Source organism: Rhinolophus ferrumequinum, chromosome 10 (assembly GCF_004115265.2).
Source record: "Rhinolophus ferrumequinum isolate MPI-CBG mRhiFer1 chromosome 10, mRhiFer1_v1.p, whole genome shotgun sequence".
In the NCBI taxonomy this organism is placed as follows: domain Eukaryota; kingdom Metazoa; phylum Chordata; class Mammalia; order Chiroptera; family Rhinolophidae; genus Rhinolophus; species Rhinolophus ferrumequinum.
In genome coordinates, this window is record NC_046293.1 from 25373574 (window position 1) to 25398801 (window position 25228).

Consider the following 25228-nt stretch of genomic DNA (forward strand, 5'->3'; position numbering starts at 1 on the left):
ATAAGAAATAAATTGGTGATGATATTTAAAATCACATAGTGGTCACATAAACCCTAAGAGATAAGGTTTGACAGATTGATGCATTTTGTTGGTAACAAATATATTTTTTAATTAATATTTTAATCACTTAAACAATTAAGATATGAGCCCCTTAAGACCAGGAAGTTCTTTCTTTTGTTTTATGAAAACAAAAATAACACATGGTTATTATGAAGCATTAGTAGTGACACCTGCCCCATGACTTAAAAGTTGAAGATGAAGGAACACTATAAATAATACTGTTGCAATTATCTAAAGATGCATAACAAATTATCACGAAACATAGTGGCTTTAAACAACCACAATCATTTTATTATCTCTTACAGCCTCTGAGGGGTGACCGGGCCTAGCCAAGTGTTTCTCTGTTGGAATTTCTAGTGCATTTGCCATCAGCGGGTGGCTGGGTCTAGGGTCATGCCAAAGCCTTCCTCACTTACCTATTTAGCCATTGAGCATGGTCATCACCTGGAACTTCAGCTGGGACTATTATCTACAATACCTACCAGTGGCCTCACTTCTTCTCAGCCCCGTTGCTGAATTCCAAAAGCAAGCTTACCAAGAGCTTCTCAATGTAGGCAGAAGCTATTTTGAGTTTTACAATCTAGCTTTGAATGTCACATTTGTTGAAGTAGTCAAAGCCCAATCACATTCGAGGGGAGTAGGCACAGACCCCTCCTCTCATTAGAAAATGTCAAAGAATTTGGAGGCCACATTTTAAAATTGACAATGACGTTATGAGGAAACAATCAGAACAGAATCCATAACGCAGTGCATTCTATAATAAAATTGGCCTAGACTCTTCAATAAATGAATGCCGTGGAGTGGGGTGTGGGGGAGAGCTGATAATGAGGAATAATGAAACTATTCTTCATTAAAAGAGACCAAACTGATGTTGAAAACAAGATAAGAGGCCCAAAATGGAGTCACTTGTGCTAAGCCCCATGTCACCAGAGACTCGACACAATTACAATTTCAGCTCTCTCAGAAATGCAATCTTAAACCAGTCAATCAGGAATCTCCTAGTTAGCACTAGTTAGGTAATCTGCTTGGTAGGACCCTGTGATCCTTAAAGGAAAGATCTCGCCGTAGCCAAGCTGCTTTTTTGCCTAGTATAACTTCCTTGTTCCTGCTCCCTTCTGCCTATAAAAGTCTTTCATTTTGTACAGTTCTTTGGAGTTACTTTGCATCTGCTAGATTGAATGCTGCTCAATTCGAATCAATTTTTTTGTCAAATAAACCTTTAACATTTTTAGTATGTCTCAGTGTGTCTATTAACAGTGACAATAACCAAAATGCAAGTTGTAAATCTTGATTAGGCCCTGTATCGAGGAGGTAAGGGGTCTAAAGATATTTTCGGAAAATTTGAATATATCTTAGAATATATATTGAATTATTTTTAATTTTCTTAGATTTATTTATGTGTGCAACTTTCAAAGTTTTCAGATAAAAAAGACAATAGAAAGCAAGAGCGAGAGGTAAAATATATGTGTAAAAGTTGTAATAATTTTTGGAGGAAAATACTGTAGGTGAGCAAAATACTGGTGTTTATTGAACTATTCTTGACTCATTGGTAAATGTGAAACTCCCCTTAAATTTTTTTGGGGAGAGTTTTATTGAGATTTGTTTTGTGGCCTAACATGTGGTCTAGCTTAGAAAATGTTCCATATGCACTTGAGAAGAATGTGTATTCTGCAGCTTTGGGGTGAAATGCTCTAAAAATATCGATTAAATCCAACTGGTCCAATGTGTCATTTAAGGCCACTGTTTCCATATTTACTTTCCGTCTGGAGGACCTGTCCCTTGTTGTCAGTGGTGTGTTGAAGTCCCCTACTATGATAGTGTTATTGTTGATCTCTGTCTTTATGTCAATGTCTGTTTTATATATTTAGGTGCTCCTATGTTGGGTGCATAGATGTATATTAGGGTTATGTCCTCCTGTTGGATTGATCCCTTTATTATTACGTAGTGCCCATCTTTGTCTTTTAATATATTCGTCATTTCATTGTCTAATGCCCATCAGTGCATAACTGGATCAAGAAACTGTGGTACATTTATACAATGGAGTATTACTAGACCATAAAGAAGAAGGAAATCTTACCATTTGCAATGATATGGATGGAACTAGAGAACCTTATGCCAAGTGAAATAAGTCAGATGGAGAAACACAAATACCATATGATCTCACTTATATGTGGAATCTGAAGAACAAAATAAATGAACAAACTAATCAGAAACAGTCTCAGAAATATAGAGCAAAAACTGAGGGTTGCTAGATGGGAGGTGGGGTGGGTATGAGGGAGAAGGTAAGGGGATTAAAAAGCACAAATTGTTAACCACAAGATTGCCATGGGGACACGAAAGACAGTTTGGGGAATGTAATCAATAATGCTGTAAAGATTTTATAGGGTATCCGATGGATACTTGTCTCATTAGGGAGACCACCTCAGGGATGACGTAGATGCCTGATCACTTCGCTGAAGCGGAACAATAATGAGTGTCAACTATAATTTTATATATATATATATATATATATATATATATATATATATATATATGTACACATATATAGTCACAAGAAGTGGAGTACAGCATAAGGAATAGAGACAGTAGAAATGTAACAGCTGTATGCGATGTCAGAGGGATGGTAGATTGGGGGAGGAGGGTTATCACTTTGTGAGGGGTATAAATGTCTAATTATTACGTTGTTTTGTACACTGAAACTAATCATAAAAAAATTTTTAAAAAACCCCCAAACTGCACTTTTACTATTGCAGTTGTACATTATAATCACAAGAGGGCGATAGACTCACTTTTGAATTTATATAAGACCACTCCTGCTGTAAAAGGAGCATCCAGAAAAAAAATATGTATTTCTTAGCATAATATTCTCAAATGCTGGCTCTAGGAGGAGAAATTTGTAAAAATCTCAGAAACCAAGAAACACTAAGAAAATTAATACTGCAGTTGAGTAGTTAATATTACAGTAGGCATGCTAGAAAATGGAAGAAACACTGAAACAGGAAGAAGCAATAAGGACTTATCATTTGGGAGAAATCCAGGGTCTAGTCCTGACTCTGTCAGTGTTTAATTTTGTGACCTTACCTAGGCAGCTATGAATTGCTCTCACATATAAAATGAGGACATTGGAGCTGAGAATCTTTGGCTTTCTTTCTAGTTGTGAAAAGAGTCACTTACTTTTTGGATTCAACTTGAATATGGTAACTCTCCAGTGACGTATATGCTGACTCTTGGTCCTAGGAAACAATGACACTAGAAGGAAATGACTGATAAACTCAATTGGCATTCTGTTGCTGAGATAGGTTCCTAAGGAGAAGGAAACATAATTCCACTTAAAATACATAAATATATATGATTATAGATGCCATAAAATATCTCTGTAAATATAGTGTATGTATACTATACCTGTTTGCAGTGCATGAGTAGGTGTTTCTAAAAATACGTCTGTGTGTGTATATATATATATATATATTTATATATATGAATAAATGTGTGTATATATGTATATGTACTGGATTTCTGTAATTGTTACCATAGAGACAGTTAATTAGAGCCAATTACTCCTCTCCTTGATCCTATTTATTCCCATTGTCAATGTCAGCAAAGGCAGGAGAGTAAAACAACAGAACAAGGGATGAAGAGGCAGTGAGCAATAGGACATACAATAAAAGATCTGGAAATATTTGAATGATAAATTTCTTTGATGACAAAAGGTAATAAAACTGGTTCTGAATAAATTACCTGTGAACTTCATCTTTCGCACGCAGAAGGCAATTCATCTTGTTCACGATCCTCTCAAACTTTCTGATGTGCCATGTCCAGGAGACTGGTGTCCTTTTACTGTCTTCTGGCTGATTCAAATCATCCAGCTCTTCCCTCTTTTATCATATCCACTGTTAATAAAACTGTACAACTTCTTTTCCTTCTCAAAACTAAACTTCATTCCCTAGGCAAAACATATTTTCAAACTAGTTGACATATTTTACTTATTGAATGTTCCCTTTCAGTCTCCACTCTTCTAATTTTTGAAGGTGAAATCATAGACTTGTTGAATCCTTCCATTGGGAAACACCTTTGTGGCCATCTAGTACCAACATCCCAGTTAATAGAAGAAATTTCTCCATATACACTGTGTGGAGTATGGTACAACTAGAAATAATTTTAAAGAGTTATACGTAAATTGAGTAAAAACATTAGCATCAGTTTTGGTTCTCTACAACTCCTTGTTCCCAAACCCTTTGTAATGTGACTTTGTCCTCCACCTCTTGATTCTGGGCTGGCCTTTTGACTTGATTTGTCCAACAGAATATGGGGAAAATGACAGGGTTCAGTCACAAACCTAGGCCCCTTGACTTCATGAGATTCTGCACAGCCAGCATGCGAACAACCTGAGATAACTTGATGGAGAATAAGAAATACATGGATCCTTCAGTCAAGTGGACAATGAGCCAACTGCCCTACAGGTAACAGGTCATCCTGCACTGGTCAGCCCTCAGCTGGTTGCCCACAGATGCATGAGTCAGCCCAGACAAAATCACCTGAACTTAGGACCAGATCAATAGAAACTTCAAGCTAACCTGTAGTCTCATGAGTAAAACTAAGTCATTATGTTTTAAACTGCTAAGTTTTGGGGTGATTTATCATGTAGCAAAATTTAACTGACTCATGTAGCAAGTACTTACTGTTTCTATTACAATTTTATTTTAGCATTATATAATTCCATTAATTAAATTTGAAATGTGTTTGAATAAGTTGTTGCTGACTTGTTTGCTCTGATTTGATTGGTTAGACATTTTGGAGGTTATTTTGGTTTGTTTTAGCAATTATTCCTCTGGGTTGCTTTTGTTTGTATCTGGCTGATAACTGCAATGCATACTAATTTAGGAGGGAATATTGATAAAGCAGACACAGCTCAATTATGTGCTAAGCTGATGCTAAGCAGTATAAAAAATTAAAAGAAATATAATAAGTAGTCATAAAGACCTATATTTGTCTTAGCAAGATAACAAAATTGAAAGAGAAATTGATAATATATTTACTGTAAAATATGTGACCAAGACTGAAAGTACAATAAGATTTCATAGAAAACAGCATTTATTGCTGTCTGAAACAATCATGGGCAGCTCCATAGAAGATAGATTTAATTTGAGAATTAAAAAAATATTCAAAGTTTCCAACAGGTAAGGAAGAAAATAAGGGCATTCAAACAGAAAGATAGCATTTTTATTCTATTTAACATTGCCTGAAACATAGTTCTATGGCTACCTACAACTTCATAGAGTTTAAACTTTGACATGGAGTATTTATACTTCTTTTTCCATCATCATTCATTTACTAGTTAATAAGTGCCTACATTTGCCACTCATGTTTCTTGGGATACATCAGTGAAGAAACAGACAATGATCATTGTGATTGAGGAACTTGCATTCTAGATCCACACTTCCATTGCTGGTTAGGCAAAATCACTTAACTGAGAAATTAATGATTAATTTAAATCATCCTATAATCATGTTAGCACCAAACAATAAATTGACATAAAGTAGTAATAATTGGATACTGCTTTCCATGTTTTCAGCCTGAAAATCATTACTAATGAATAAAAATATCTGAACAAAAATTTGGGGTAGAAAATAAGCTATCTGGAGAGCAAGTTGAGTCAGAATTGAAATTAGATTTTAGAAGTTGTACCTATGGAACGTCTTTGCCTAGGAATTTTCAGCCACATAGCAGTTACATATTTCCTAAAATAGAACATTAAAAGTTGAAGCACAAAGGATAAATCCAAAGAACATTCTGATTACGCAGTGTTCCAATGTTTACTTTGAAAGGGCCCTGATAGACTGTGTTGAGATAGAATGCAATTGGCTTCATACACCGGGGAGATGAGATTTGGGTTCTAGCTCTATTACTGGGTCACCTCCTAAATGACCCGCAACATTCCATGCTGTTTGTATTGTTTGAAAGATGGTCCTGTTAGAAAAATTGCTCTTGTAACACAGCCACCCGCTGAAGTCCAGGCAATCAACAGCCACATATGTGAGTGAGGAAGGCTTTGAGATACTCTGCCCGAATCACCATCTGCCTTCAATGACATTAGAGACCTCAAGCAAGAACCATCCAGGTAAGGCCATTTGATAAACAAATCTGATTGGATAAGTATTTATTTGTTTAGGAAATATTCATTGATCATCTTCTATGTGGTAGAACCACGCATTGGTTAACAATATGATGAATGTCCTTATTTTTGTGGAGCTCTGATTCCCATGGAGAGGGCGTAATAATAATAGCAGGAGTAACACCAAAATAATAACAATAATAAGCAAATAAACAAAAAAAGTAATTATCCAATTTCACATATTATGAAAGAAATAAACAAGAGACAAAACAAATAAACTTCTGATTGATATAGAACTATTTTTTTTACCTTTGTTCTGTTTTGCTTAGTTGGAAGGGAACCAGTGGTCACAAAAACAAAAACAAAAACGAAACCAAATAAATCCACAAGGTGGCATTATGGAGTTTGTCACAAACAATTACAGAAATAAATAAATTGCAGCCAAGGAGTGGACTAAAGGCTACCCCCACCAGATCAGGTTAAGTTAGTTGCTTCATGACTATAGGTCATGAAGTCATTTTTTTTTTTTTTTGAGATTTTATTGGGGAAGGGGAACAGGACTTTATTGGGGAACAGTGCGTACTTCCAGGACTTTTTTCCAAGTCAAGTTGTTGTCCTTTTAATCTTAGTTGTGGAGGGTGCTGTTCAGCTTCAAGTTGTTGTCCTTTCAGTCTTAATTGTGGAGGGCGCAGCTCAGCTCCAGGTCTCTTGCCGTTGCTAGTTGCAGGGGGCACAGCCCACCATCCCTTGCGGGAGTCCAACAGGCAACCTTGTGGTTGAGAGGACGCGCTCCAACCAACTGAGCCATCCGGGAGCTCAGTGGCAGCTGAGCTCAAGGTGCCGTGTTCAATCTTAGTTGCAGGAGGCACTGCCCACCATCTCTTGTGGGACTCGAGGAATTGAACTGGCAACCTTGTGGTTGAGAGCCCACTGGCCCATGTGGGAATCGAACAGCAGCCTTCGGAGTTAGGAGCATGGAGCTCCAACTGCCTGAGCCACCGGGCAGGCCGAGGTTTTTTTTTTTTTTTTTTTTTTTTTTTTTTTTTTTATTTTAATATTTTTTTTTATTTTTTTAATTTATTGGGGTGACAATTGTTAGTAGAATTACATAGATTTCAGTTGTGCAATTCTGAATCACATCATCCATAAATCACACTGTGTGTTCACCACCCAGAGACAGCTCCCCTTCCATCACCGTACATTTGATCCCCCTCACCCTCATCCCCCACCCCCCAACCCCCTTACGCTCTGGTAACCACCAAATTACGTTCCCCAGATTAATTTTCAAACCCCGTGGCCATCCTGTGGTCACCGACTGTCCTCCAATCCCCTCACCCTCCCCCCCACCCCCCACTCCCCCCGCCCATCTAGCAACCCTCAGTTTTTCCTCATTCCGAGGTTATTTTTTAATAATTATCTTCTTACCTGTGTTTTTTGGATTTTCCTTTCCAAAGGTATGAAAGTCAAAGGTTACTCTTGTTTACCCATACTTGCATTACAAAGAGAAGAATCTGATTGCTGGCTGCCTACATATATGTGGATTAGAAATAAAGGTTAAAAAGAAAAAAAAAAAAAATCCTGTCTGATGCATCACAAATATTTTATTTTTTAGGTCCCCAGCCCGTAAGTGTTTTTCTATGATAATTACTTTTTAGCCCAAGCATACATGTTGAAGAGCTTTCTCAATGGGTGAGCAAGCACATAAAACAGAAACAAATAGACTTCAAATCCAAGTACATAACATAGAAAATAAAAGGAATCTCATTGGTCCAGACTCAAGTTCCATTTACTACAACATAAATGTACCATCACTATGCCAATACTCTTCTTACCATATTAAAATGAGTCAGGGCCTGTCTCTTTTCTTCCTTTATTTATTCTATCTTGGTATTTGTCCACCTCTAGCCAGAAGGAAAGTGGAACCAGCCGTACAAACATAAAAACAACTAATTATAATGTAGCAAAGAAGAAATTAAATCACATTTCAGAAAAGTGGAAAAAAATAGATTACAAATTGTGAGAAACAGAGAAGTTTCAGGAAAAATTTACAGAAGGAATTAACATTTAATTCAAGTCTTCCACAATTATTAAGATTTTTCTAGGCAAAGAATAAAGGGGTAGGGTGAAAAGAGCATCTCACATTTGTGGGACAACATGCATTAAACCATGAAATCGTAAAACGTCAGGATGTCTTGGAGAATGGTAAGGAGTCGGTGCATAAGCTTCAGAGAGAAAATGTAAATGGCAGGTGTTCAATGACAAAATAAGTGTCTTATTTTGGCTTGGTTTGGAGTCAAAGTTAGCTTATTGTCGATAAACCCTGAATTAAAAACTGTAACCAAAAATTTCCCATTAGATCTAATGTTATTTTATCTTCCTGCACTATGGTTAGATATGCCTTCCTCATGGAATTGCACCTTCCTAGTTTGAATTTCAGAGATGATCTCAGCAGTATCATGCCCAATTTTAGGTTTACTTGATTATCTAATACCACAATAGCAAATGAAGTTAGTGACACAACCTAACTTCTTGGGGTTAGTTTCATTGTAAAAGTTTCTTGCAGGTGTGTGCTTTTGGGGCATTTGATTTCAGATCTAAGTATAGAAGGAGGAAAAGATCTATGTTTGGAATGAATTCTGGACTAAGAATTTAGAGAGTCTTACTCCTGAATTGCTCTAGAAGGTTGCCTTGAGCATTGTTCCAAAGAGGTGGAAAGGTACATTGTCAATCATGGGCACATTTTTTGTTTTTCAGATTTCTGTTCTTTCGAGATCTCTTCCACTAAAGTATCAAACATCTCAAAAATCTCAGTTTTATCGTATATTATTTTGTAATGAAGGTCCTGTCTGGAATATTTTCCCAAATAATTTATGTCCTAAGTAATTGGTACAAAACGAATTATATTTTGGATTTTTGATGTGTTCAAATTGTATATTAATAAATATTATAAATCATTATGCATAGAAAACAGGAATTGAAATGATATTTTGGTCATTATAGTATGCACTTGAATTTATATAATTCAAATTGGCATTGACTTATCAAAATAAGTAGATATCTATTTTTCAGAAATTTTATTTTAAGTTTCCTTATGGGTAAATTCAATATTTTAATTTATATGATTTCCATAGAAAGTTTTGCATGTGCTTTTAAAGAGTGAACACTCAAAATAAACATTTTTCTTTTGTTACTTTTGTTCCCCCAACTGCAGTTAAAAAAAATATATCACTTATTTTCCATTAGAATAATGACATTTTTGATTTACATATTTTCTACAGCTTGTGTGTGAGCCATACAGAGATGGAGATATATAGAAAATAAAAAAGTAATGAGAAAATTAAAATGGTAAGAATTTTGAAATGGTGGGATAGAGTTAAGTTTCCTTCTCAAACTCCTTTGGTTACGTGTCTCTGATACAAGAGTCCAGAGAATGCACTTTAGTCAATGTTCTGCCACAACCCAGTTGTGTGATGGTATAAAAAAATCATAGACTATGCAAAGGACTTTAGAAATCATTTACTCCAACTTTTCTGAAGATGAGCTAAGGCATAACAGGGATCAATGAATACCAGACATACATGCCAGGTTTAGAAACCAATTCCCCTCAGCTGATCTGGGCTTCTTTTCATAGAACCTCACTGTCTTTTAAAATGTCTATGCATCTCTTTCCTCATTTGTAGAGTGAGGAGGTTAGATGTGAACTTCTGTAAGATTCACAACAGTTTTAGAATTCTCAGTATTTGTTCACTTTGTGACACTAACTGTACATTAGGCCACTTTAACAGTATAGATAGTTAAAATTACAGAACAAGTAATGGAAAGTAAACAAATGGAGAGGGGTGCATAGTCGCGAGTCAGGACATTCCTAATTTCCGAGGGGTTTTAGGTATTTTTGGCAGATCCATCTATTGTCTGTGTTACAGTCCTCAGAAACAAATGATTTCTGTGAGATGTAAGCACAGCTGTCTTCTTTAGCATCACCAGTGATTTGTAATCTGTGAAGCAAAAGGAAAGCCTCTCTTAGTGTTTAGAATTTTCTCACATAATTTTCCTCCTCCAGCCAGTATTTTCTACAACTTTCAGGAAAATAGTGGAATGCTAAATTATTATGTAGAGAGTACAGTCACAAATATAATGGTATAAACATTTAATGTAAAGCTCAGATAAATCTTTGGAACATGCAAGTATATCTTCACTGGAAAACAATCCTTCTAATAACAAGAAACTTCATAGTGATACTTAAAAATAGAAAGAAGCTTTTGAAGCTGGGAATTGATTCACCTTATTCTACTACTAACATGTCATGTGAAAAGTTTGTTAACTTCACTGAGCCTCAGTTTTCTTAAATATGTGGGATATAACTATCTAATATTTGAGGGAGGCATTGAGATGATGCATGCTGAATGTGTGACAATGCTTACAAAAAGTACAGGCATACCTCAGAATTGTTGCCAGTTTGGTTCTAGACTATCATACCAAAGCAAGTATCACAATAAAATGAGTCACACTAATTTTTTGGTTTCCCAGTGCATATAAAATATATATTTACATGATACTGCTGTCTATTAAGTGTGCAAAAGCATTACATCCAAAAAATGTATTTATCTTAATTAAAAATACTTTATTGCTAAAAAATTTTAATCATTATCTGAACCATCAGTGAGTTGTAAATTTTTGGCTGGTGGAGGTTCTTACTTTGATGTTGATGGCTGATGACTGGGGCGGTGGTGGCTGAGGGCTGAGGTGATTGTGGCAATTTCTTAAAATAAGACAATAGTGAAGTTTGCCACTTTACTGACTTTCACACATGATTTTTCTGCAGCATGCAATAGTGGTCGATAGCATTTTACCCACAGTAGAACTTCTTTCAAAATTAGAGTCAATCTTCTGAAACCATGCTGCTGCTTTAGTAACTAAGTTTATGCAGTGTTCTAAATCCTTTGCTGTCATTTTAATAGCCTTCACAGCGTCTTCACCAGGAGTAGATTCCATCTCAAGAAACCACTTTCTTTGCTCATGCATAAGAAGCAACTCCTCATCCATTAAAGTTTTGTCATGAGATTGCAGCAATTCAGTCACATCTTCAGGCTCCACTTCTTTTAATTTTTTTTTTTTTTATAAATGAAAGTTTATTGGGGTGACAATTATTAGTAAAGCTACATAGATTTCAGGTGTACAATTCTGTAATATATCATCTAAATGTATCACATTGTGTGTTCACCACCCAGAGTCAGTTCTCTTTCCATCACCCTATATTCAGGCTCCACTTCTAATTCTAGTTCTCTTGCTATCCCCACATCTGTAGTTACTTCCTCCACTGAAATCTTCAGTCCCTCAAAGTCATTCATGAGCATCGGAATTAACTTTTTCCAAAATCTTCTTAATGTTTACCTCCTACCATGAGTAATGAATATTCTTAATGGCATCTAGAATAATGAATCATTTCTAGAAGGTTTTCAATTTACTTTCCCCATATCTATCACAGGAGTCATAATCTATGGCAGATATAGCCTTATGAAATGTATTTCTTAAATATTAAGACTTAAAAGTCAAAATTACTCCTTGATCCATGGGCTTCAGAATGGATATTGTGCTAGAAAGTGTGAAAACAACATTAATCTATTTGCACATCTTTATCAGACCTCTTGGGTGACCAGGCACATTGTCAACGAGCAGTAATATTTTAAAAGGAATCTTTTTCTTTTCTAACAGCAGGTTTCAACACTGCCCTTAAAATGTCAGTAAAGCACGTTGCAAAAATGTGTATTGTCATCCAGGCTTTGTTATTCCATTTATAGAGTACAGGCAGAGTGGGTTTACCATAACTCTGAAGGGCGTAGGATTTTCAGAATGGCAAATGAGCATTGGCTTCAACTTAAAATCGCCAACTACATTAGCCCCTAACAAGAAAGTCAGCCTGTCCTTTGATGTTTTAAGCCAGGCATTGACATCTACTTTCTAGTTATAAAAGTCTTAGATGTTATCTTCTTTCAATATAAGGTTGCTTCGTCTATATTGAAAATCTGTTGTGTAGTGTAGCCACCTTCATCAATTATCTTAGCTAGATCTTCTGGATAACTTGCTGTAGCTTCTACTTCAGCACTTGCTGCTTCACCTTGCACATTTATGTTATGAAGATGACTCCTTTCCTTAAACCTCATGAACAAACCTGTGCTTGCTTTAGACTTTTCTTCTTGAACTTTCTCATCTCTCTCAGTCTTCACAGAATATATGAAAATTAGGGCCTTGCTTTAGACCAGGCTTTGGCTTAAGGGAATGTTGTGACTGGTTTGATCTTCTATCCAGACCACTAAAACTTTCTCAATATCAGCAATAAGGCTGTTTCACTTTCTTATCATTCCTGTGTTCACTGGGGTAGCACTTTCAATTTCCCTCAAAAAGTTTCCTTTGCATTCATAACTTGGCTAACTGGTATAAGAGGGCTAGCTTTTAGCCTATTTTGGCTTTCTACACGCCTTTCTCACAAATCTTAACCATTTCTAGCTTTTGATTTAAAGTGACAAACGTGACTCTTCTTTTCACTTGAATATTTAGAGGCTATTGTAGGGTTATTAATTGGCCTAATTTCAATATTGTTGTGTCTTAAGGAATAGGAAAGTTCAGTGAGAGGGAGAAAGACGGGAATAGCTGGTTGATAGAGCAGCCAGAACACACATAACATTTATCAATGAAGTTCTCTATCTTACACAGGCTTGGTTCATGGCACCCAAAAACAATTACAATAGTAAAATCAAAGATCACCGATCACCATAACAAATGTAATGAAAAAGTTTGAAGTATTGTAGGAATTACAAAAATGTGACACCATGACAGAAAGTGAATAATTGCTGTTTGAAAATGGTGCCAATAGACTAGCTTGAAACAGGGTTGCCACAAACCTTCAATCTATGAAAGATGTAATATCTGCAAAGTACAATAAAGTCAAGTGCAACAAAATGAAGTATTCCCAAGTGTTCTTGATAAATGTAATAAGGACCTAGAAAGCAATGGATATACATAGTCTACAGAATTTGGATGCAGCTAGGAAAAGAGGCTCAGTTCATGTGGTATGTAGTCAAAAGTCCTTTTTTTCTTTTCCATTTCAAACAGAAGTTGGTGGGTGTCCACTTCAATATATTGTTAGTTCCAAACAAGCATGAGTCTTGTGGCTTAATGTAAGTGGGGTTAGGAGTAGAAGTCAAACAATGGATAGACAGTATCCAAATAGACATTCTGGATCTGAAGAACTCAATAAAAGAGATGAAGAATGAAATAATGAGCTTAGGAAATAGAGCTGACCAGATGGAGGAAAGAATTAGTGATATCAAAGATAGAAATCTGGAAATAACACAGATGGAAGAAGAGAGAAACTTGAGATTAAAGAAAAAAAAAAGAAAATGAATGAATTCTACACGAACTATCTGACTCCATCAGAAAGAGCAATATAAGAATAATGGGTATGCCAGAAGAAGAAGAGAGGGAGAAGGGAACAGAGAGTCTGTTCAAACAAATCATCAATGAGAACTTCCCAAACCTATGGAAAGAACTGATCCTTGAATCCAAGAAGCAAATATAACAGCTAATTATCTCAATTCAAAAAGGCCTTCTCAAAGGCACATTATGTTAAAACTGTCAAAACATTAACGACAAAGAAAGAATTCTCAAGATAGCTAGAGAAAAGAAGATGTAACCTTTAAGGGAAATCCCATTAGATGATCATTGGATTTTTCAGCAGAAACTCTACAAGGTAGGAGGGAGAGGAATCAAATATTCAAACTATTGAAAGAGAGAATTACTAGCCAAAAATAACATACACAGCAAAGTTATCCTTTCAATATGAAGGAGAAATAAAGACCTTTCCAGACATACACGTAACCAAGGGAATTTTCAACCACAAAGCTTGGGAGTTATTCTATCTTAAACAAAAGGACAAAAGGATATAAAACTATGAGTAAAATGACTAACAGATAGACAGAAGCAGGAAATTGTAACCCTTACTCAGAATAGGGCACTATACACTTAAAGATAACATAAAGGTTAAAAGAGGTAAAACCATTGAAAAAAAGAGAGAGAAGAAGAAGAAGACAGTAGCTACTGCTATTGTAGTAGCTACTGCAATAGCTACTCAGAAATGGACTCAGAGCATAAAAAGGGATAATTTGTCACACCAAAAACATAAAACAGTAGGGAGTAAAGGTCTGAATTTGCAAAGAGGAATGAAGATAAGATGAATGCAGTACAAAAAGAACTACTGTATATATGAAATTTTATTTTTACCCCCCCACACAAATCCATAACTGAGACACGACATAAAAAAGAGGAAACAGAGGGAAAAAAATCATAGCATACCACCAAACTAAAATAACAGAAACACAAGAGCAAAGAAACAGTGGTGACACCAGCTACCAGAAAAGAAAAGATCAAATGTCTATAGAAAATCATCATATATCAATAATCATCCTAAATGTAAATGGACTAAACTCATCAATAAAAAGGCACAGAGTAACAGATTGGATAAAGTAGCAAAACCCAACTATATGCTACCTTCAAAAGACACATCTCAGTTGCAAGAACAAATATAGACTCACAGTGAAAAGATGGAAAATGATACTCTAAACAAATGGCATCCAGAGAAAAGTGGGTGTAATTGTACTTATATCAGACAAAATAGACTTCAATATAAAAAAGTTAGTGAGACAAAGATGGACATTTTATTATGATAAAGGGGGCAATACATCAAGAAGATATAACACTTATTCAATATATATGCTCCCAGTCAGGGAACATCAAAATATATAAAGCAACTACTAACAGAACTAAATGGAGAAACTGACAAAAACACAATTATAGTAGGTGATCTAAATACTCCATTGACAGCTATGGGTAAATCATCCAAAACAGAAAATCAATAGGGAAACATCAGCCTTTAGGCCAAATGAACACAATTGACATTTATAGAACCTTTCATCCCAAAACACGAGACTATACATTCTTTTCTAGTGCACATGGAACACTCTCAAGGATGGACCATACATTGGGACACAAAACTATCCTCAACAAATTTCAGGAGATTGAAATCATACCAAATATATTCTCCCATCACAATGTTTTGAAATTGTAGATAGACTGTAAAAAGAAAACAGGAAAAAGCAAAAATATGTAGAAATTAAACAACATGCTACTAAAGAACAGTTGAGTCAAATAAGAATGAAAAGGAGAGATCAAAAGATACATAGAAACAAATGAGAATGAAAGCAGAACATATCAAAACTTTTGGGATACAGCAAAAGCAGAAATAAGAGGTAAATTTATATTATCACAGACATATCTTAAGAAACAAGAGAGATCCCAAATTAACAACCTAATATTACAGCTACAGCTTAAAGAATTAGGAAAAAAAAGAACAAATAAAGCCCAAAATCAACAGAAGAAAGGAAATAATAAAAATTAAAGCAGAATTAATGAAGTATAGAACAACAAAAAAGAAAAATATTATGCAACAAAGAGCTGGTTCTTTGAAAAGATTAATAAAATTGAAAATCTCCTGGTTAGCCTCACTAGGCAAAAAAGACAAAAATAAACAAAATCAGAAATGAAAGAGGAGAAGTGATGATGGATACCATAAAATACAAAGGATCATACAAAAATACTATGAAAGGCTATATGCCACCAAATTCAATAACCTAGAAGAAATGGACACATTCTTATAAATATATAACTTTCCTAGACTGAATCATGAAGAACTGGAAAATCTAATAGACCAATCAACAGTAAAGGAATTGAAACAATTACCCAAAACCTCCCCCAAAATAAAAGACCAGGACCAGATGGCTTCACTAGTGAATTCTACCAAACATTCAAAGATGATTTAATACCTCTCCTTCTCAAACTCTTCTAAAAAAATTGAAGAGGAGGCAATACTTCCTAACTCATTTTTTGAAGCCAACATTATCCCGATACCAAAACCTGCTAAGGTTAACACAAAAAAAGAATGCTAAAGACAAATTTCTCTGATGAATACAGATGCAAAAATCCTAACCAAAATAATAACAAATCAAATACAACAATACATTTAAAAGGTTATACATCACAATTAAGTGGGGTTCACTCCAGGGGTGCAAGAATAGTTCAACATATGCAAATTGAACAATGTGATACATCACATAAACAAAATAAAGGATACAAATTATACGATCATATTAACAGGTGCAGAAAAAGCATTTGACAAAATACAACATCCATTCATGATTAAAATACTTAATAACATGGGTATAGAAGGAAAGTACCTTAACATAATAAAAGCCATACACAACAAACCCTCAGCTGATATCACATTTAATAGTGAAAAACTGAAAGCTTTTCCTTTAAGATCAGGTACAAGACACAGATGTCCCCTACCAGCACTGTTGTTCAACATAGTATTAGAAGTCCTAGCCAGAGCAATCAGGCAAGAGAAAGAAATAAAAAACATCCAAACTGGGAATGAAGAAGTCAAATTGTCACTTTTTGCAGATGACATGATTCTTTATATAAAAAAACCCTAAAGACTCCACCAAAGAACTATTAGAAACAATAAAAGAATACAGTAAAGTTGCAGGTTACAAAATCATTGTACAAAAATCCATTGTGTTCCTCTATACTAACAATGAAATTTCAGAAAAAGAAATGAAACAAACAATTCTTTTGCAATTGCAATAAAAAAGAATTAAATATATATTAATAGTAAAAAAATTTAACAAAGGATGTAAAGGACCTGTACACTGAAAACTACAATATATTATTAAAAGAAATTAAAGAAGATACAAAGAAATGGAAAGATATTCGTATTCATGAATTGGAAGAATCAACATAGTTAAAATGGCCAAATTACCCAAAGCAATACACAGATTTAATGCAATCTCATCAAAATCCCAATGACATTTTTTAAAGAAATAGAACAACAATAACAAAAATCATGGGATTTGTATGGAATCACAAAAGACCCTGAATAGCAAAAGCAATCCTGAGAAAAAAGAAGTCTGGAGGTATGACACTCCCTGACTTCAATCTTTACTACAAAGTGACAACAGTCAAACCAGCGTGGTATTGGCAGAAAAACAGACACACAGACCAATGGAATAGCACTGAGAACCCAGAAATAAACCCGCATATATATGGGCAGATAATTTTTGACAAAGGAGCCAAAAACATAAAATGGAGAAAAGAAAGCCACTTCAATAAATGGTGCTGGGAAAACTGGAAAGCCACATGCAAAAAAGTAAAACTAGACTGCTATCCCCATACACCAAAATTAACTTAAATTGGATCAAAGATCTAAATATAAGACCTAAAACAATAAATTGCATAGAAGAGAACATAGGTACTAAACTTATGAACCTTGGGTTCAGAGAGGATTTTATGAATTTGACCTCAAGGGCAAGGGAAGTAAAAATAAACAAATGGGACAATATCAAACCAAAAAGCTTCTGTACAACAAAAGAAACAATCAACAAAACAAGGAGGCAACCAACCAAATGAGAGAAGATATTTGCAAACAACATCTCCCATAAGGGGCCGATATCCAAAACATAAAGAACTTATACAACTCAACAGTGAAAAACCAAATCATCTGATTCAAAAATGGGCAAACGACCTGAACAGATACTTCTAAGAAGACATAGAAATGCCCAAAAAACATATGAAGATACTCAACTTCACTAGCTATTAGGAAAATGAAAATCAAAACCACAATGAGATACCACCTCACACCTGTTAGAATGGCTATTATCAAGACAAGTAATAACAATTATTGAAGAGGTTGTGGAGAAAAAGGAATCCTCATATACTGCTGGTGGGAATGTAAATTGGTACAGCCACTGTGGAAACAGTATGGAGGTTCCTCAAAACATTTAGAATAGAAATACCATACAACCAAAAATCTGAAAACATTTATCTGTAAAGATATATGCACCCCTGTATTCACTGCAGCCTTATTCAAAGAGGCAAAGACATGGAAACAACCAAAGTGACTTTCGATAGATGATTGATATACAAAGAAAATGTAATACATACGAGGTCTGACAATCAAGTTTCCAAACTTGTTGCAATTATGTTGCTAAACTTTTTTGATATCAGAGAGATTATTCATTATGAATTTATACCAACTGGACAAACAGCTAACCAAGTTTACTATTTGGAAGTGCTGAAAAGGCTACATGGAAAAGTTAGATGACCTGAAATTTTGGACAACAATTCATGGCTCGTGCATCTCTACAATGCAGCAGCTCACACGGCACTGTCTGTGAGGGAGTTTTCAGCCGGTAAACAAATAACTGTATTGGAACACCCTCCTGATCTGGACACCAATGACCTCTTTCTTTACCTGAAGATAAAGGAAATATTGAAAGGAAACCATTTTGATGACATTCAGGACATCAAGGGTAATACAACGACAGCCCTGATGGCCATTCCAGGAAAAAAGTTCCAAAATTGCTTTGAAGGGTGGACTAGGCACTGGCATCAGTGCATAGCTTCCCAAGGGGAGTACTTCGAAGGTGATCATAGTGATATTCAGCAATGAGGGATGTAGCACTTTTTCTAGGATGAGTTCGCAGACTTAGTTATCGGAACTTCGTGTGTGTGTGTGTGTGTGTGTGTATACAATGGAATATTACTCAGACATAAGAAAAGATGAAATACTGCCATTTGCAACAACAACATGGATGGATCTTGAGATTATCATGTTAAGTGAAATAAGTCATCCAGAAAAAACCGAGAACCATATGATTTTATTCATATGTGACAACATATAAGAATGAAAGCAACAAACAAACAAAACCTCATAGACGCAGAAAACAGTTTAGTGGTTATTAAAGGAAAGGGGGGTGAGGGGAAGTAGAAAAGGGTAAAAGAGTTCAAATATATGGTAATGGAAGGATATTTGACTTTGGGTGGTGAACACACAATGCAATATATAGGTGATATATTATAGAATTTTACACTTGAAAACCTATGTAGTAATTTTATTAATCAATGTCACCCCAATAAATTTAATTAAAATTAATTAATTTTTAAAAGAGCAAGCAGAGTCTGATGCTTTTTCTATTATAACCTGATTACTACTATTTTCATTAAAACATAATTTTTATCCTCAGAATAAAGTGGAATGTTCAACTGAATTTAACCCATCCACTTTACGTATATTTCTGTTCATAAACACTTCAGTGTTTTAAATTTTATTTGTATTGAACCTCAATAAAATAAACATGGCCCGCTAAGAAACACATGTACACACACACACAAACACACACACACATACATAAACACACACAAGTTAATAAGCCAAAATTAACCTTTATTATTTATGAAAAAATCAAAAGAAATTAATGTCAGGGTTTCATGTTTATGTAAATAAAATATAGAAAATAATTCTCGGAAAGCATATAACAAATCAGGTTAGATTTTATTTAATAAAATGAGTATGTTTGCCTTTTCATAAATTTATTCTAATCTAGAAAATTTATTTTAAAATAATCTTCATTTTAAAGTCCCATATTTAAAAAAAAATTTTAGAACATGGGTCAAACAATGTCAAAATTGCTAGTTAAACCAACTTTTCTTTCAATATTTAGTACTTTTCCATACTTAATAATTTTTCACAACATTTTAGATAAACTTCAGCATGTTCCCGTGTTTTGAATTTTAAGCTTTTTTTGAATGATAAAACACATTTTAAGAATCTGAGAATTTTTAAACTAAATTAAAAGTATAAAACTCAATCTTCAATAACAATGTTACTACCTTGCAATATAAGTGATATAAATTGAATATTAAAATTAGTTTATCTAATACTCACATATTAGAATTTAGAAAAGAACCATTTATCCATTTCCATTTCTTCTGTGGTAACGTAAAATTTAATCCAATCCCATATAGAATTGCCTCAGTATCTATCAGGTTTTGTATGAGTTTCTGTAAATGGAACAGAAAAAATGACTGAATATTGAATGTTTTTGTCTACTCATAATTTGCATTCTTCTACTCAAACTCTAAAACACAGTTCAAGTGTTACCCCCATTATGGAGCCTTTTCTAAGTCCCCCTTAATTATTCCTTGCTCTCTCTATATAAATAATTATGTTGCTGTAGTCATTAAATTATAGTCAATTATTTGCTTGCATGTCTGTTTAGTCTCTCAGATTGTGGCCTTCTTGAAGTCAAAGTCACTACTTCCATCTGTATAGAACCTTTAGGCTAAAGCCCACAGCTGTTGATATGGTTAGAAGAAAGTGGTAAGTTCTATTCAAGTATTTTATTTAATCATTTACCAATTCTTCCTGATCTTGAATTAGCAGCAAACTAGATTCTTGTGTGGAACAGTCAGCTGTACCGTCATGCCAAGTGTTAATATCACGAGAAAAAAACAAGCATTTCTCTTGGAGTGGATGCCAATGCATTGGGCACTTTACCGGAATTGGTCTCTCTAAAGTAAGAAAGAAAAGAAGAAATAAATGTTACCTTACTAATCTGCCCTCACTCCACTGCTACTAATCTCATACAAACACACACACACACACACACACACACACACACACACACACACACACACACTTCCTTATGATGCTCAGCAGTTTTTATCACCATAAGAACAATTAATCAATTTATTACAATTTTCAAGTTTTTGAGACCTACTGTTCATTCTGGAACCAACAATTAGAAATTAGTGACCAGTTATATTGAGCATATATGGAACCACAGAATATTAGAATAGGAAAAGACCATCAAAATAATTTAAGCAGCCACATTTTACATTTTAAGACACTAATAGACAGAATAATTTGGTCAAGGCCACACAAGCAGATGGTGGTAGAATCAAAACTATTTCTGAGTTTCCATAAATTCGTCGCCAGGGCTTATTTCACTCCCTGCACGATTATTAAATCTACCCTGCAAATTTTTACTTCAAATAACATGCCAAATGCTAAGGGAGTAATAATTCATTTCGCTAAATTAATGACAAATACCATGAAGAAAATTATCATAAGAAAATTTCTAACTGCCAAATGGTATATTTGCCTACGTAATATGATTTATTGCATAGCATTTTCCAGAGGATTTTCTAGGTTTCTTAAAATGTTCTGTAAAGTGTGGGCACAGATCACATTCTGCTACAGTCATTCAACAATAGTTATTTTTAACAAACACAGTTGACCATTGAGCAATAAGAGTTTGAGTCATGTGGGTCCACATATAGGCAGATTTTTTCAATGAATGCATACAGTACTGTGAATGTATTTTCTCTTCCTTATGATATTTTTAATAACATTTTCTTTTACCTGGATTACTTTAAGAATACCATAAATAATACATATAATATGCAAAATACGTGTTAATTGACTATGTTATTGGTAAGGCTTCTAGTCAACAGTAGGCTATTAGTAGTTAGGTTTTGGAGGAGTCAAAAGCCATATGCAGATTTTCAACTGTGCGGGGAGGACAAGCACCTCTTGTTCCCAAGTTGTTCAAGGGTCACTTATACTTACTGGAACAAGATTTATTTCTTAATGATGAATACAATCAATATTAAAGAATTCATTTATATTTGAGTTCTATTAATTTTCAGATCAAAGTTTTCAGATCAATATTTGACATATTCATTGAAATCACCAAATATTCCACTTCAATGCTTATTTTACTTTTTAACTTGATATTTGGCTATTAATTATTGAATATTCTAGTAGCGGCTAGGATATTCAATGAGGCAATATGCTTTGGTGATTAAGATCATAGGCTCTGAAGTGAGACTCCCTAAGTACATTTCCCAGGGTCACCACTTACTACTTATATGACTCCAAGTGAGTTGCTTAACGTTTTCGGGCCTGAGTTTTGTCAAACATAAAATCAGAGTGATAATACCGTGTTTCCCCGAAAATAAGACCTAACTGGAAAATAAGCCCTAGCATGATTTTTTAAGACATCTCCTGAAAATAAGTCCCAATGCATCTTTTTAAGCACAGCTTAATATAAGACCCAGTGTTATTTTCGGGGAAACACGATACTATCTTAACATATGGGATGTTATGAGCCTTAACTAAAGGAATGCATGATATTTATCAAATGTTAGCCATTATTTTTAGGAAATTCAAGCCATAAAATTACCTGTTGTTTCATTTCTTTTCTCTTGAACATCCACACTGCTTTTTTCTATTGATGATTTTTGTCTTAAGAATATCACTAGTAAATAAGGAGAGACTATTAAGAAGGTTATATACTGAAACGTGGTGAAATGTATATGTTCTATTTATCACTTCAGGAAACTAAGTTATCTCGATAAGTTTGACTATGGACTCTAAATAAGGGCAACAGCAATATGGTGAAAAAGGGTCTAGTTGGAAGACAGTATACATAAAGAAAGAAATAAACAAACAAGAAAACACATAACAAGTGAATTCACACAGAGGTTGGGTCACCCGTTATCAATTAGACAAATTTGTAATCAACTGGACAAATAAACTTAAGGGTTTTACTTAAACACTTACATTGCTTAAACTCTTGCCTGAAATTTCTCAGTTTTGAGTGAGTTTTATTATGCATATCCCAAGGGAGAGATTGCCTAGTGCAATCCGGATTTAGTAAGTATTTAAGAAACTGTAAATAATTGGAAATTTACATTATCCTCGTTATTGTTATATTTTCATCGCAATTGTCATTTTTAAAAAAATTTCTTGAAACACTTGTGAAAAACCCCAGGAAGACTATCAGAAAAATTAGGAAGAGAAATGGGAAAGGTTTAAGTTTGTGAAGTGGATATGGACTGAGCATTATTTGAAGGATTGTTTTGTAATTTTTTTTCCATTGGGGTTTCACTAAGTTTGGGGTGGCCAAATTATGTTAACATATTTTAATATTATGATAGGAGTAGAAAAAGTAGAGCAAGAAACAAATGATGTTGCATCACTTACCTGTAGCACTCAACCCAATTACAGTAAAAGCAAGAAGAATAACCCCAGTACACGCAAGTTTCAGAGCAAATCGATGCCAAGGTGGACCTTGACAGACATCTGAGAAGTTAAAGAAAATAAAATACACTCGATTAACTCAGTTTATCTATTATAAAAAGCAAAGGTGGTTTGGATCACATGTGGAAAGTTAGATTCCAATTGAGAGCTGGAAGCAGTAAAGGACATTTATCAGCCACCTTAAAGTTGAGTCACAAGATGGGATCTCAGATCTGACTGAGAACTTGCTCATTGATAAAATAGAAATATTTATACTTGTCTCATGTATGAAGGATTGATATAAGAATCAACTGAAGTAGATGTGACAATGTTTTGAAAATTTCAAGTGCAAAATGAAGCATATATCCTAGTGCAGGAAGTAAGTCATAGGATTTTGTCTATAAAGGATGGCTTTCATTCTAGACAGCTTTAAAAACATGCATTTCATAGGAAAGAATAATAAAAGAAGAACTTATTAGTTTAAAAATATTGGGAAACACTGGGCTATAGCTTCCAAAATTAAATCACCTCTGACGGGGCTTGTTCTGGTAATTTATACTTTAGTTACTCTACTTGAAGCTGTGCTTAGGAAGCTCCTGTACCTCTGATTTAATTATAAGACCCTTTTTGTTTCCATTTGGTTTATAACACGTTAGATATGCTATAATTATAAGTTGTTTTCTAAATTGTATTATTGGAGCAAAGGCCTTTGCAAGTAAAGGCTTTTAAATTTATATATAACTACTGATTTATTTATGTTATCTATTTCTTTTTATATTTTTTCAGTATACATGATCTGAGTCACACGTTAAAATATTTAGTATCAGATATGTTAAAACGTTGTATTTTATTCTCATTAAATGTTCCAGGGTGACCTACTTTGTTTTTCACACTCTCCTGGCTATTAAACTGTACAACCCAGTTTGTGGACAACTGCTAATGGTCTCTTCCATTAGGATGCTGACATTCATACGAGTTAGCTGTTTCTAGAAGGATCCTGGGGAGATGAAATTCAGGATAGCTAAATGTGATAAAAGATTATGGGAGGAGACAGTTAATAGATTAGATTCACAGTAGTGACAGGTGGATTACCATCTGGAGTGGGAGGTTGGAATAGATGCTCAGAGGAGAATCCAAGACTCTGGGCATACATCTGAATATGGGAAAACCAAACTTGAAAATATTGACCTAAAACTTCTAATGAGAGACAGAGTGACACAGAGACGAACCTCAATGAACATAAGATTAGCCCTAGGATATCACTGCTTCCAGTTGTATATATGTATACTGACTTACCTTTCTGTCTCTTTTCTTCCTCATCCTTTTCTCCCTTGAAACTTTGCAAAATGAAAAACACTCCATATCGTCACTATTTGAATATTTATTATTGAAATATAGCAGTAATTAAGAGCAGAGGTTTTTGACTGTAGCAGATCTGAGTTTGAGCATGCTACTTTGAGCAATGTATTCAACCCACATAAAGCACAAATCTCCTCACTTGTAAAATGTAGAATCCTATCTACTTCATAAGGTTTTGAAAAGGATTATATGAAACAATTCTAAAAAGTTAGACTAGTGCCTGGTACATAGTACCTGTTCAATAAATATTAGGGTTTTTTTTTTTTTAAGTCTTTTTAAAAACACTATAGGTAAAAGGTAATTTGGAGTGACTCTTAAAAATAATTATTCATTTTTGCTAAAATTTAAGGACTTGAGTGGAAGGTCATGCCTGGGCAGTATGCTCTCCTGTATTAAGTTTTTCCGCACCACCGCATAAGATTAGAATTAATGAAGTTACAATAACAAGAGTCCAAGTAAACTTTAGTTATCTAGAAACACCCACTTAGGGCTGTTTTTTGGAATGTTGAGTCACCTTACTCCATTGCTTTATCCTTTAGTGGCTTTCTATCAAGCAGACATGATTCTATAAAAAGTTTATAAAAAGTCTACAAATCCCTAATCAATCTGGCTTCCCATTACTTCTCTAATTTCATGTCCTACTAGTCTTCATACACGCATGCTGCTATTTCACACTAACTTACATGCTCCTCCTGCCATGTGACAGGCAAGTTCTCATCTGA

The 25228-nt window shown here is 34.5% G+C and overlaps 1 protein-coding gene across 1 annotated transcript; it reads right to left on the reverse strand.

Annotated features, from left to right (window-relative positions):
* Positions 1 to 9864: 9864 nt before the first annotated feature.
* Positions 9865 to 25205, reverse strand: KLRB1 (killer cell lectin like receptor B1). Its single transcript, XM_033117641.1, has 6 exons — positions 25190 to 25205; positions 23112 to 23210; positions 22309 to 22383; positions 20478 to 20632; positions 20007 to 20122; positions 9865 to 10167 (listed from the first exon to the last, which is right to left on the reverse strand). Exons 1-6 carry the CDS (start codon positions 25203 to 25205, stop codon positions 10038 to 10040), a joined length of 591 nt encoding a protein of 196 aa, XP_032973532.1. The 3' UTR covers positions 9865 to 10037.
* Positions 25206 to 25228: the final 23 nt, after the last annotated feature.

Coding starts and splice junctions, on each gene's coding strand:
- KLRB1 (XM_033117641.1), bottom strand. Junction 20,123..20,477: donor TTCAAGATCAGGAAGAATTG/GTAAATGATTAA, acceptor TTCCATTTACAG/AAACTCATACAAAACCTGAT. Junction 10,168..20,006: donor TCTTTTCTAAATTCTAATAT/GTGAGTATTAGA, acceptor TTTGCTTCACAG/ATTACAAATCACTGGTGATG.